Source organism: Schistocerca piceifrons, chromosome 4, assembly GCF_021461385.2.
Source record: "Schistocerca piceifrons isolate TAMUIC-IGC-003096 chromosome 4, iqSchPice1.1, whole genome shotgun sequence".
Taxonomy (NCBI): Eukaryota; Metazoa; Arthropoda; class Insecta; order Orthoptera; family Acrididae; genus Schistocerca; species Schistocerca piceifrons.
Window position 1 is genome coordinate 69448553 of NC_060141.1, and position 14851 is coordinate 69463403.

A 14851-nucleotide genomic window follows, 5' to 3' on the forward strand; every position below is an offset into this window, starting at 1 on the left:
AATCTTATTACTTTATTGTCGCACCTAGTATATTATATTATAAGGCAAGAATAATGAAAAGTAATACTATAACAGAACTGACTGTTTGTCAAACGGCGTTTGTGTCACTGCATGGTATTTCAAAAATGAAAGCATGTCTCCAGGTGAGAAACGAGGGAAACATAGAAAAACCAAGTTCATAATCGTTTATCAGAAACAGAGAAAAACACCCGCGCTCACAGCATGCCATTTGAAAGCATGTCCAGTCATTACAGCATACATAACAGAGAAACTCTACTTATCTGAAGAACTAACTATCAAGATGTTAAATGACTCTTCCGTCAAAAATGGTTCAAATGGCTCTGAGCACTATGGGACTTAACTTCTGAGGTCATCAGTACCCTAGAACTTAGAACTACTTAAACCTAACTAACCTAAAGACATCACACACATCCATGCCCGAGGCAATATTCGAACCTGCGACCGTAGCGGTCGCGCGGCTCCAGACGGTAGCGCCTAGATCCGCTCGGCCACTCCGGCCGGCAATCTTCCGTCGGTTCTTGGTATAACAACATTATAATAAATTAAATGCACTAGTTTGCTTTTGTTCTACAATATTCACTATCAAGAAGATGTTTGAGATGTCTGAAGAGACACATCCCACCTGTTCACCGTCATATGAAACCCATTGCAAAATATTTAATACAAAGTTTAATATCTCATTCGGTTTCCATCGCAGTGATAAATGCAGTATTTGCGATAAGTTTTCTGTAACTTTCAAAGCTCTAGAGGCGCAATTCACATATGCAGCTGATGGAAAGTAAGAAAGAGAGAGGAGATTGAGTAGGAATTACACCGCAAAAAACGTGATGCATTCTATCACCGTAAAATATAATCTCGACAGAGAGGCAGAAAATTTACAAACACTGAATGGATATATATGGATTTCCAACGGAATCTTCCGTGTCCAAACATCAGCACCAACATTGCCTATTATAAACGCCAGCTTTCTCTCTATCTGATAAACACACCTGGATCTCAGACAGTAACGCACAGTTTTATGTTTGTTTTGGACCGACTGGGAAGAAACATTCAGCTGAAATAGTTTCTTTCCTTCATCATTATGTCACTATGATTCTAAATCCAGAGGTTACAAATTTGGAAATTTCTGTGCCTCCTGTTGGGGCCAAAACAAAAACCGTACCCTTTTCAGGTTTATACACCATCTTGTCCATCAAGTAAAGCGTTTTGAATCACTCTGTGTAACATTTCAAGTTAGATCACATTCGTTTTTAGGAAGTGACGAATTGATTAACTGATTTATTGATTGAATGATAGTTGGAAGTTTTATTGGATTCAGTCGACTAGCGCAAATACCTAGGTGTTGCTGTTTACAGAGATACGAAATGTAACGGTCACATAGGCTCAACATAGGTAACGCTCACTAGCAGAATACTAGGAAAACGGAATCAGTCTACAAACGAGTTTCCATACGAAACGCTCAAGCAACCCATCCCAAAATTGGTAAATTGTGTGTGACACGGGTGGAATAGGACTGAAAGGTAAAGTCTGTGGCGCTCAACATGTGAACGAACTTCTGGACTGAAAGCAGGTAGCGAACAGCTTTTCATTAGCCACGGCACTGGGAGAGGGATGGTGATGATCCCATCGTCCGGGCTTCCTGTTACGCCGGGGAAAGATCCCCGGTACTCAAGATAATAGCAGGCTGAGTGGATCTAGGGTCTTCCTGGAGGATCTGGAATCATGAAAAAAACCCACATGTATCCGAAACTGAACCCGGGACCACCAGAGCCAGAGTGTGGCTCTGTACCCAGCAGACCATCACGGTCGCTCAGATACGAACAACAGGGGATACTGGACTTATACTCGAACAAAGAATAGCAGCACGAATGGACTCATGATAGTTTGACACATGGGAGAGTGTCACAGAGAGGTTAAAGAACTGAGTTGGCATACGTTTAAAGACAGACACAAATTATCCCTTGAAGCCTACTTACAAAGTTTCAGGAGTCTGCTTTAAGAGACCACTCCAGTAATACACTACACTGTTCTACTCACCATTTTGGTAAATATCACGAAGGCAAGATTACCCTAATTACAACACGCACAGAGACGTTCAATCAGCCATTCATCTCCCGCCTCATATTTGAATTTCACAGGCTCTGATAACTGATGTAAAGGGACTTACCCTCTGCTGTGGACCTTGCATAGCCTTGGAGAGTGTAAGTACCGTTGTAGATGAAGCAATTACGAAAGGAATAAAGGGATGACAAATTTCGTGGGTTTCGAACCAAACCACACGGTCACAAAACGTACTGTACGTTTGGAAAGAGCTGGAAAGCAATTAGTTTGCAAAATGTCAGGTGTGGTTCTAAAACTTATATGCAATATTCTGAACGTATAGCAAGGACTTGCTACTTCTCCCTAAATCTAAATAGGGATTAGAATAATAGTTTTCTGAAACCATAAAATCCTATTGGAAATTGTATAAAATCCTACTGAGACCATTCAGGAATTATGTTCTGGCTGATTTGGAAGTCAAATTATATGTACTATATATATGTACTATATATTATTATACATTTAGTAATATATTATTAATATATTATGTTATAAACAGAAATATATTATAAATTGTAAATTATTATAATATTATAAATTATTATAAATTAAAACACAGTTAGGTGAAGAAAGTAATGGGAAAGCGGTATGCACGTATACAGCGGTAGTACCGCCTACACAAGGTATAAAGGGGCACTGCTTTAGCGGGGCTGTCATTTGTGCTCTGGTGATTCATGCGAAAAGTTTCCGACGTCTTTATGGCGGCACGAGGGGAATTAACAGACTTTGAACGCGGTATGTTGGAGTCAGGTGCATCGGACATTCCATTCGGAAATCGTTAGGGAATTCATTATTCCGATATTCAGACTGTGAAGAGGGAACCGAGAATCTCTGGCATTACCTCTCACCGCGGACAGCGTAGTGGTCGACTTTCTTCATTTAAAGGCCAAGAGCAGCGGCGTTTGGGTAGAGTTGTCACTGCTAGCATACAAGCAAAACTGCTTGAAATAACCGCAGAAATCAATGTTAAGCGTACGAAGCGTATTGCCAACAGCACGACTTCACCTGTTGCGCCTCTCTTAGCTTCAGGACCATATCGGTTGGACCCTAGACGACTGCGAAACTGTGACCTGGTCAGATGAGTCCCTGTTTTATTCGGTAAGAGCTGATGGTAGGGTTCCATTGTGGCGCATACCGCACGAAGTCATGGACCCAAGCTGTCAGCAAGGCACTGAGCAAGCTGGTGGTGGCTCCATAATGGTGTGGGCTGTGTTTACATGGAATGGAGTTGGTCCTCTGGCTATGCTTGGCTACTTGCAGATCATTTGCAGCCATTCATGGACTTCATGTTCCCACAAAACAATGGATTTTTTTATGGATGCGAATGTGCATTGTCACCGGGCCACAATCGTTCGGGATTTGTTTGAAGATCATTCGGGAGAGTTGGAGTGAATGAGTTGGTCTCCAAGATCGCCCGACATGAATCATATCGACCATTTATGAGACATAATCAAGAGGTCAGTTCGTACACAGAATCCAGCACCGGCAACACACTCGCAATTATGGACAGCTATGGAGGCAGCACGGCTTAATCTTTCTGCAAGGGACTTCCGACCACTTTTTCAGTCCATGTCACGTAGAGTTGCGGCCATAAGCCGGGTAAAAGGAGGTCCGAGACGACATTAGGACGTATTCCATGCATACGTATACAACTCGCCAGGCTTTTCAAAAATCCATATGGATTGCAAGTAATCGTTATATTCCACATCGATTGCTTCAGGTGTGAACTGCTCGTCGTAACCTAAATTCTACATAATAGGAGTTGCTTCTGAAGTAAGATAACAATTTGCGAAACTATACAAAATTGCTTGGAATTATCCGTTATTCCATAATCTTATTTTTACCTGGATTTATTTTCAGGTTGCTTCGTTTGTTTCACATTTTCGTTTTTTGTTTCTCTGTTACTAAATTACCCCCAGTTTTACCAACATGTATTCGAAGTAACCATCTCTTATTCAGAGACGGGTCGACAGAAGTGTCCGATCCCACGCGTCGGCTTTGACCCATGACGTAAGGGTGTTGTCGTGTGTGACGTCATGACGGTGCGGAGTTTGGTTTGAGTGTGGCTGTCTCCAGTTCTGTTTTATCTTATTTTATTTACTTTTCTGATCTGTTCGTTCTATCTCGTGAGATTTTTTTTTTAATTTAAAAACACTCATTACTTATTTTAATTATCTGTTTCCTCCAATTTCTGTTTTAGTTTATTAAATTTATCTTTCTGATCTGTTCGTTCTATCCCGTGAGTTTTTTTTTTTAAAGACAAAAAACACTAATCAGCTACTGAAGCATCTTTATCTTCTATGGGTTGCAGGGGTTGCGACCCCTGGGGAGGTGGGTGGGTATTCATGCATGGCTGTCTTCACTTACACATTGTAGCTACGCAAGGCGTCTAAATTTGTTTATATTTAGTTTGCCCCCACCCAAAACACCCCATTTCCCGCGCTTGTCCCGATAGTGTCATTAGGCTTCTTGTGGAAAGTGTGTGTGTTTGTTTTTGTTTCTGCCATATTTGTGACGTCACGGGTCAAAGCAGACGGGCGGGATCGGACGCTTCCGTATTTCCTTCAGAGACATATAGTAGATTACTTACGGTATATCTTGCATCAGCTAAGACCTCAAAGAACACTGATCATCTTCATTTCGGCACTTCTTGAAGTCACTAAAGTATTTCAGTTGAAGAATTAAGTTAAAATAATTCGAGTTTGACAACTAGCTTCACTTCAAATATAATCTTTTAGTTACTATTAATTGCTTAATTCATCGATAAAGGCGTATCAAAAAATTTCGTAACACTTTGCCCAGCAAAAATCCAGTTTCAGTTTCGTTATGCCATAATCAAACGGAATCGTTTGATATTCATCTCAGTAACGCTCTATCTGATTCTTTTCTGGGTTCAGTGCTTCAGTCGGTAAAAACGGAATCCTCATATCGTCACTATGTTGTCCATTTGCTGGTCTGTCTTTCTGTGTGTCTGACTTTTAAGAGCCCTCTTTCTCAGGAAGGAGTTGACGCATAAAGCCTAAAGTTATGTCACATACTAAGGTCTATTGTCTCTTTGCGGTGCGATAAAGGTTAGCTTCTAAGTCAATGCAGTCAAAAGATACGGCCGTTTCTGTCACATATTTTAATACTGGCAAACTCACTTATCATAACCTATACACTACTTATCTTTGGCCTAGATACATGTAATTTCACAATAAGCAAGGTTTCAAAGTTAAATCAAAAGCAAAAGATCCGAAAATTGTGAATTTGTTAGTAAATCGCACGAAAAACATTTCGTTTCGTCATTTATTACCCGATTGTTATCTGTCCGTTCGCCTGATAATCTCCATTTTGTTCTCAGGAACGGATAGACGTGACATGTTGAAAGGCACATAGTAAAGTCTATAATGTTGAGCTTCTAAGTCAATGACATCAAAAGATATGGCCACTAATGTCACGTATTTTAATACTGGCAAACTCACGAATCAAAACCTATAGAGTACTTCCCGTTGTCCTAGATACATGAAATTTGGCACAAAGCAAGGTTTCACAGTACAAGTAAAGGAAAAAATCCGAAACTCTGAATTTTTAATTACATTACGTAAAAAAATTAACTTTTGTTATCCACCGGTCTGTCTGTCTAACTACCTGTTAAGATCTCTTTTCTCAAGAAACGGTAGTCGCTCAAGTTGAAATTTGTCACAAATTAATATCTATAGTCGCTTGGTGGTGCAAAATGTTATGCTTCCAAGAAAATGGAATCAGAAGATACGCTTATTTATGTCAGATGCTTTGGCACTAGCAAACTCTCTCATTAAAATGTATAGCTACATCCCGTCGACCTAGAATTTGGAAACGAAAAAGGTTTCACAATACAAGCAAAGAAAAAAAAACGGAAAATTGTTAATCTGTAAATTACATCACACGAGAAAATATTTCTTATGTCATTTGTTATCCATGTTCAAAGATAAAATTATAACTTTCGAGGAACTCTTGCAATCGCTGAACCGACGTCTTGCCATTATCAGCGCCTATAATCGGCAAAAATGGTAGATTTCCTCGATTCGTGGGGATCGATGGGCTGTCTGTATGCATAATTAAGTTTGTACGGACCCCTCAGAGCGCGAGTGCTACCTGTTCCTGGCCAATTTTTTGCTGTATTTCAAGGGATTTTTGTTTTATATGATTTTAGACCATCGAACGCCTTTCATGTTGGTTCAGCCAGTATATTACATATTACATTATGAAGACTGCACGGTAGGAATTGAGGCACTGGTGGAAGTAAAGCTGTCAGGATTGGTCATGAGTCGTCGATTGATAGCTCAGTTGGTAGAGCGCTTGCCCACAACGGGCAAAGTTCCCAGGTCAACCTCCCGGTACGACAAAAAGTTTCAATCTGGCAGGGAGTTTCAGTATATTATAAACACTGTTTGTATGCGACCAGGACCAGCTATTTGTGAGGGGCTCTGAATACCACCCGGACGCGCTAAACTATCTGCATAATGAGCCGTAAATATAGGTTGAAGTTCCATTACATTTACGTAGAGTCATAAGAAACATGATTCTGCGGCAGAGATCGTCTGACGCCATGGGCATGACGTCAGAAGTCAGTAGACGGTATATTAAAGAAACGGTAATGAGCGTTTGGCGTCATTGGCCGGGAGGCCCCTTGTTGGGCATGTTTAACCGCCTTGGTGCAGGTCTTATGGCATTCGACGCCTCATTGGGCGACCTCCGCGCCGGATGGGGATGAAATGATGATGAAGACAACACAACACGGAGTCCCTGAGCGGAGAAAATCTCCGACCCACTCGGGAATTGAACCCGGGCCGCCAGCCGGTGTGGAAGTGCGGTTCTAGGCGCTTCAGTCTGGAACCGCGTGACCGCTACGGTCGCAGGTTCGAATCCTGCCTCGGGCATGGATGTGTGTGATGTAATAGTTTAGTTAGGTTTAAGTAGTTTTAAGTTCTAGGCGACTGATGACTTCAGAAGTTAAGTCCCATAGTGCTCAGAGCAATTTGAACCAGGGCCCGTAGGACGTCAAGCCATCACGCTGACCACTTTTTTGGAACTCATTTAGTTATATATTGTTCGTTGAATTTGACGCCCTTTTAGGTTCTCCGTTGATCTGTCCTTTCAGTTTTTTGTTACAGAGGGTAGCTAACCCTCTGACCGAACACGCTAAGCTACCGCGCCGGCACCAGTCAGTTATCGGGGCGGACGGTAGATTAAAAGAAGCAGCCTCAATCGAAGTGGTGGATGAAGGGCAACAGGCAGATTCCAGATTTCAGGATTTCCGCAAAGGATTTGACACGGTGCACCATTGCAGCCTGTTCACGAAGGTACGAGCATGTGGAATAGATTCACAGATATGTGAGTGACTCGAAGACTTCTTAAGTAATGGAACCCAGTATGTTGTCCTCGACGGTGAGCGTTCATCGGAGACTAGGGTATCGTCAGCAGTACCCCATGGAAGTGTGACAGGAGAGCTGTTGTTCTCTATGTACTGTACATAAACGATTTGGCGGACGGGGTAGGCAGCAATCTGCGGTTATTTGCTGATGATGCCGTGGTGCACTGTAAGGCAACGAAGTTGAGCGACTGTAGGAACATACAAGATGACTTAGACAAAAGTACTTGTTGATGTGACGAATGGAAGCTAGCCCTAAATGTGAAAAAATGTAAGTTTATACGGATGAGTAGCAAGAACGAACCTCTAATGTTTGGGTACAGTATTACTACAGTCCTGCTTGACACGTTTAAGTCGTTTAAATATCTGGGCGCAACGCTGCAAATCGAGTTGAGATGGAACCAGCATGTGAGAGCTGTGGTAGTGAAGGCGAATGCTCGACTTCCGTTTACTGGGAGAATTTTAGGAAAGAGTGTTTCACCTGCAAAGGGGACCGCATATAGGAAGCTGGTGCGACCTGTTCTTGAGTGCGACTCAAGTACCTGTGATCCGTAGCAGGTCGGACTGTAGGAAGACATCGAAGCAATTCAGAGGCGGGCTGCTAGATTTGTTACCGTATGTTTCAACAACACGCAAATGATACGGAGATCAGGTTACGTTCCATTCAGAAAGCTATTGCACTCAGCGACTGTTATATTGACTTCTAAATTATAGACTGTAGCGATCAATCGTTCTCTTTAAATTTTATTGTGCAGCTCTAGATTTCGGCTAGAAGCTAGCCATTATCAGTGCGCGATTATTTTCGCACAATGCATGTAATTTATGTTGATCGGGCTTCATCCACAGTTCATTGAATACTACTGTAGCATTCAATGAAATGTGGATGAAGCCAGACCAACAGTCATTACATGCATTGAGCGAAAATAATAGTGCATTGAGAATTGATAGCTTCTAGCCGAAATCTGGATCTGCACAGTAAAATTTAAAATCATGGACTGATCGCTGCGATCTATAATTTACAAGTGATACGGAGATGCTTCGGGCAATCAAATCAGAATCTCTAGACGGAAGGCGACGTTCTTTTCGAGAAACATTGTTAAGAAATCTACAGAACCGGCATTTGAAGCAGACTGCCGGACGATTCTACTGCCGCCAACAGATATTGCGCGTACGGACCACGACGATAAGATAGAAGAAATTAGGGCTCATACGGAGAAATATAGATAGTCGTTTTTCCCTCGCCCTATTTGCGAAGGAACAGGAAAGGAAATGTCTAGTAGTACAGGGTACCCTTCGCCATCAACAGTACGGTAGCTTGCAGGGTATCTATGTAAATGTAGATGTAGATGGCGGGAGAAGGTGGCAAGGGGCAGTTCGACCTGGACAGTTTTGTGGAATGTTGGTTTTGACAGCTACGGTATTAGCATTGCTTTGGTGACGCTGTATTGCTTTTCCCTAGGAAGAAATTGTTTGTCATTTGTAGCGGTAAAAGTTCGCCTCAATCACAAAAATAGATCTGTGAATCTGAAACTCTGGACAACCAATGAAACAAGATAAGTACTCCTATTTGGTTGACGCATAAGTTCCTAGCGTTTTTGTTTTTCATGTTAAATTCCGGTTGCTATGGGTATATTTATCGATTGATATTTTTTGTTTGTTGTTCACTGTTGCTATTTGAGTCTTTATTACACAACTGGCCATTAAAATTGCTACACGACGAAGATGACGTGCTAGAGGCGCGAAATATAACCGACAGGAAGAAGATGCTATGATATGCAAATGATTAGCTTTTCAGAGCATTAACACAAGGATATCACCGTTCGCGACACCTACAACATGCTGACATGAGGAAAGTTTCCAACCGATTTCTCATACACAAACAGCAGTTGACCGACGTTGCCTCGTGAAATGTTGTTGTGATGCCTCGTGTAAGGAGGAGAAATGTGTACCATCACGTTTCCGATTTTGATAAATGTTGGATTGTAGCCTATCACGATTACGGTTTATCGTATCGCGACATTGCTGCTCGCGTTGGTCGAGATCCGATGACTGTTAGCAGAATATGGAATCGGTGGGTTCAGGAGGATAATACGGGTCACCGTGCTGGGTCCCAACGGCCTCGTATCACTAGCAGTCGAGATAACAGGCACCTTATCCTCATGGCTGTAGCGGATCGTGCAGCCACGTCTCGATCCCTGAGTCAGCAGACGGGGATGTTTGCAAGACAACAACCATCTGCACGAACAGCTCGACGACGTTTGCAGCAGCATGGACAATCAGCTCGGAGACCATTGCTGCGGTTACCCATGACGCTGCATCACAGACTCAACGACGAACCTGGGTGCACGAATGGGAAAACGTCATTTTCTCGGATGAATCCAGGTTCTGTTTACAGCATCATGTTGGTCGCATACGTGTTTGGCGACATCGCGGTGAACCCAAATTCGAAGCATGTATTCGTCACCGCCATACTAGCGTATCACCCGCCGTGATGGTATGGGACGCCATTGGTTACACGTCTCGGTCACCTCTTGTTCGCATTGACGCCACTTTGAACAGTGGACGCTACATATCATATGTGTGGCTGTACTCTTAATTCGATCCCTGCGAAACCCCACATTTCAGCAGGATAATGCATGATCGCATGTTGCAGGTCCTGTACGGGCCTTTCTGGATACAGAAAATGTTCTATTGCTGACCTGGCCAGCACATTCTCCAGATCTCTCACCAATTGAAAACGTCTGGTCAATGGTGGCCGAGCAACTGGCTCGTCACAAAAGGCCAGGCACTACTCTTGATGAACCGTGGTATCATGTTGAAGCTGCATGCGCAGCTACACCTGTACACGCCATCCGAGGTCTGACTCAAAGCCCAGGCGTATCAAGGCCGTTATCACGGCCAGAGGTGGTTGTTCTGGGTACTGATTTCTCAGGATCTATGAATCCAAATCGCGTGAAAATGTAAACACCTGTCAGTTCTAGTATAATATATTTGTCCAATGAATACCCGTTTATCATGTGCAGTTCTTCTTGGTGTAGCAATTGTAATGGCCAGTAGTGTATCATTTTGTCTTTTGCAGATAGTGAGTGGGGCTGTGGACGCCAAGTGTAGAAATCAGAACATTGTCGATACACAGAAGCATTTGTGCCACGTATGGAGGTAATGTCATTCGATAGAGCACGACAAGAAAACGATTTTCTCGTTTCAAGGAGGATCTTTTTGACATCAGTGACTCCCAGGTTCAGGAAAACCTTCGGGATTTGCTGAAGATCGTTTAAACGCATAAATCCACCATGATCCACGACTGGAGAACTGGCAAATGTGATGAACTGTGATCATTCCACCATGGTGCGATATTTGAATACAATGGGTAAGGTTAAAAAATCGGATGTATGGGAACCGCATGGTCTAAGGCACAATCGCAGAAATCTGTGGGTGTCCCTGTGTGCATCTATGCTTACTCGTCATCAACTGGATGAACAACACCAACCATTCCTATCCTGTAACATTACTCGTCACGATAAATGCTGCCTTTACACTAACATAAGGAAAGGAATGGAATTCTTGGGTCCAAACAAAGAAGCAGCTTGCCGTACATAGACCTGCGCTCATCCTCACGTGATAATTTTGTACATCTGGTGGAACAGTGGTAGTGTGGGGTACTGCTAATTGCTCGCCTGAAGCGTTACCATAACTGCTGGCATTTATTGTCAAAAACTGAGACATCTTGCAGTCGTAATCCAAGAACGACGACCAGGATTACTGCGTGAAGTGGTGCTAGTCCAAGATAACGCCCGCACACCTAGACTGACAAAAAACGCTATTCAAAAGTAGGGGTTGGGAAGTCATTGACCCACCTTATTAAACTTATCTTGCCTTTTCCGGTCTCTGTTGAACAACGATGGAGAAACTTACTTTCTGGATGAAAATTCGCTCCGAAAATAGCTCACTTCAAAAACCACGTAATTTCTAGGGTCTTGCAATTGAAAAATTTTCACAGCGTTGGCAGATTCTGAAGATAGTGAAGGCGAATATATTGTTGATTACTAAAGTCTTTGTAATGTATGTCTGTTGTGTTACGGAAGAACGCTACGAACTTATGCACCTACCCAATATATCCACAGGAGTTGCGCATCTGGGAATCTATGTTATAAGTTTTGGACTCTAATTAATGCCATTAAACAAACTGTAAGTACAGCCCAATGCAACAGTGAGAGCTAGGTAGGTGTACGTGAGGTGTGGGTCGCCTGCTGTGGGACGCACTTGTTGAGCCTGCGGATGGCGCCCTTGAGCGAGCTGAAGTCGGGCCGCTCCTGCGGCTCCTCGGCCCAGCACTGGCGGAGCAGCCGCTGCAGCTGCAGTTGCGCCTGCCCGCCGCCGTCCGCGCCACCAGCACCGACGCCAGCGCCGCCTTCCAGCGACGGACGGAAGCTAGGACGGTCTCCCGCGCGTACGCGCTGCACGATCTCTGCAAAGCACCACATAAAAAAAGACTCAGGTCATAATTATCCTGCGGAAAGCCTCAGCAGATGCTAACAATGTAATCTTGACCTCTGCCAGACATCTTCAGGTGTGTCGTCTAACGTCAGTTTTCCTTTTTTTCTTAATTTATTGTTCATTTAATCTGCCCTCTCTCCCCCATCCCCCTCCCACGTGGGGGAGATGCCATCAGCCACGCTGCTTCTGATCAACCAGAGGTTAAAACACACACTGGATTACATTTCCTTTGCAGTTAAAAGTTGAAAATGAACGTCGTAAAATGCAACAAAAATGACTCCTTCTGAAAGCTAAAGAAGAAGTAAGTAGGCTGTTTAGGTTTTTGTCTTGGTAACGCCACGTAGTGCTCTGTGTGAAAATCGCTGACTGCGCTGTGTGCAGTCTGTGGCTGGTTGGACTCATTGTTGGAATATTTGCTTGTGTAGTCTTGGGCAGTTGGATGTAAACAGCGCGTAGCGTTGTGCAGTTGGAGGTGAGCTGCCAGCAGTAGTGGATGTGGAGAGAGAGATGCCAGAATTTCGAGAAGTTACAATAAGCGAACGATCTGGACATCTGTCCGCGAGAAAAAGGAAATTTCTAAAGACGGATGACAAATAACTTTTGAACATTATTAAGGTAAATACATTGTTCTCCATCAAATTCTTTCAAAAATGGTTCAAATGGCTCTGAGCACTATGGGACTTAACATCTGAGGTCATCAGTCCCCCAGAACTTACAACTACTTAAACCTGACTAACCTAAGGACATCACACACATCCATGCCCGAGGCAGGATTCGAACCCTCGACCGTAGCATTCGCGCGGTTCCGGGCTGTAGCGCCTAGAACCGCTCGGCCACTCGGGCCGGCTCAAATTCTTTCATTTGCTAACTATGCCTATCAGTAGTTAGTGCCTTCAGTAGTTAGAATCTTTTATTTAGCTGGCAGTATTGGCGCTCCCTGTATTGCAGTAGTTCGAGTAACGAAGATTTTTGTGAGGTAAGTGATTCATGAAAGGTATGTAACATGCCCTTTGAAAAATTAGTGAATTACTGTGCTGATGAACCTCTTGCGTTATTTGATTGTCAAACAGCTGAACATAACTGGACGTACTCAGACATTTCTCTCTTTACTTATTCTGATCAACACTAAACTGGCACACATTATTTTTAGCGCAACGCAATCTGACTTTCAATAATCCCTACAAAAGAATGGCCGTGACTAACAATAACCTATACCTTTCATGAATCACTTACCTCACAAAGCCGGCCGCGGTGGCCGAGCGGCTCTAGGCGCTTCAGTCCGGTACCGCGCGACTGCTACGGTCGCAGGTTCGAATCCTGCCTCGGGCATGGATGTGTGTGATGTCCTTAGCTTAGTTAGGTTTAAGTAGTTCTAAGTTCTAGGGGACTGATGATCTCAGATGTTAAGTCCCATAGTGCTCAGAGCCATTTGAACCATTTTTTACCTCACAAAAATCTTCGTTACTCGAGCTACTGCAATAGAGAGAGCGCCAATACTGCCAGCTAAATAAAAGATTCTAATTCCTGAAGGCACTAACTATTGATAGGCACAGTTAGCAAATGAAAGATTTTGATACAGAACAAACAATGTATTTACCTTAATAATATTGAAAAGCCATCATATATATATCAGTTCATGATATACAGTATTACAAATTTACTCTCTCTGATGGAAACACGTCCAGATCGTCCGCTCTCAAAACTCCGCCATTTCTCTCCCCACATCCACCACTGCTGGCGGCTCACCTCCAACTGCGCAACACTACGCGCTGTTCACATCCAACTGCCCAACACTACAATAGTGAATATTCCAGCAATGCCAACCAGCCACAGACTGCATGCAGCACAGCCAGTGATTTTCATACAGAGCGCTACATAACGTTACCAACATAAAGACCTAAACAGCCTGCTTACAGGTATAGGTTATTGTTAGTCACGGCCATTCTTTGTAGGGATTTTTGAAAGTCAATTGCGTTGCGCTAAAAATATAGTGTGTCATTTTAGTGATGATCAGAATAAGTAAAGAGAAAACTGTTTGAGTACGTTGAGTTTTGCTCAGCTGTTTCAAAATCAAATAACGTAGGAGTTTACCAGCACAGTCATTCACAGATTTTCAGAGGGGACGTTTCAGAGGTGACATCGACGGGAACAGTGGTGCTGACAGTGAAGCATTTAAATTCCCTCGATGTCAGCTCCCAGGAGATGCTGTGCATATAGTTTTGTACAGATGTTAAATGTGGACAACATGCAGTTCAGACAAGAAAAGAATATAAGCATTTGAAATGTTATGCTATTAAATAATCTTGAAGATTAGTTAGGTAGCTCGAGCAACTAATGGGGATGCACTGGATTCAAATTGGGGGAAACATAAATTTATGGCACGACCTGAGTAAAAGAAGGGATCAATTGACAGGAGACATTGTGAAGCGTGACAGGATCGCCAATTTAATAATGGAAGGGAGTACAGGTGGTAAAAATTGTAGACAGAGACAAAGACTCAACTATAGCAAGCAGGTTGAAATGAACATAGGTTGCTATAGTTGTGCAGAGATGAAGAGGTTTGTATAGAATAGGGTAGCATGGATAAGTGCAGTAAAACAGCATTTGGAATGAAGACAATAATAATAACAGAATGAAAGGATAGAGGGGATGTATGACAATACAGATAAATAGATGGCTGCACTTGTGAGTGGGGAGACAATGTTGGGCTGCTAGGTGTGATACATACATACATCAGCAGAAGTTTTGCATTACCTAGATATGTCGTTGTAGTGTGTTGGTATTGTCACAGTTCCTTGACTGATCTGATGGTCACCCCTGACGTTGTTCGTAAAGATACAC

The 14851-nt window shown here is 43.0% G+C and overlaps 1 protein-coding gene across 1 annotated transcript in view; it reads right to left on the reverse strand.

The window, feature by feature from the left end:
* The window catches only part of LOC124795601 (atrial natriuretic peptide receptor 1-like), a 369591-nt gene that overhangs the window by 141451 nt on the left and 213289 nt on the right, over positions 1–14851 (reverse strand). Inside the window, exon 13 of the mRNA XM_047259672.1 lies at positions 11777–11981. Coding sequence (XP_047115628.1) covers positions 11777–11981 — 205 coding nt within the window. The remainder of the gene's footprint in view (positions 1–11776; positions 11982–14851) is intronic.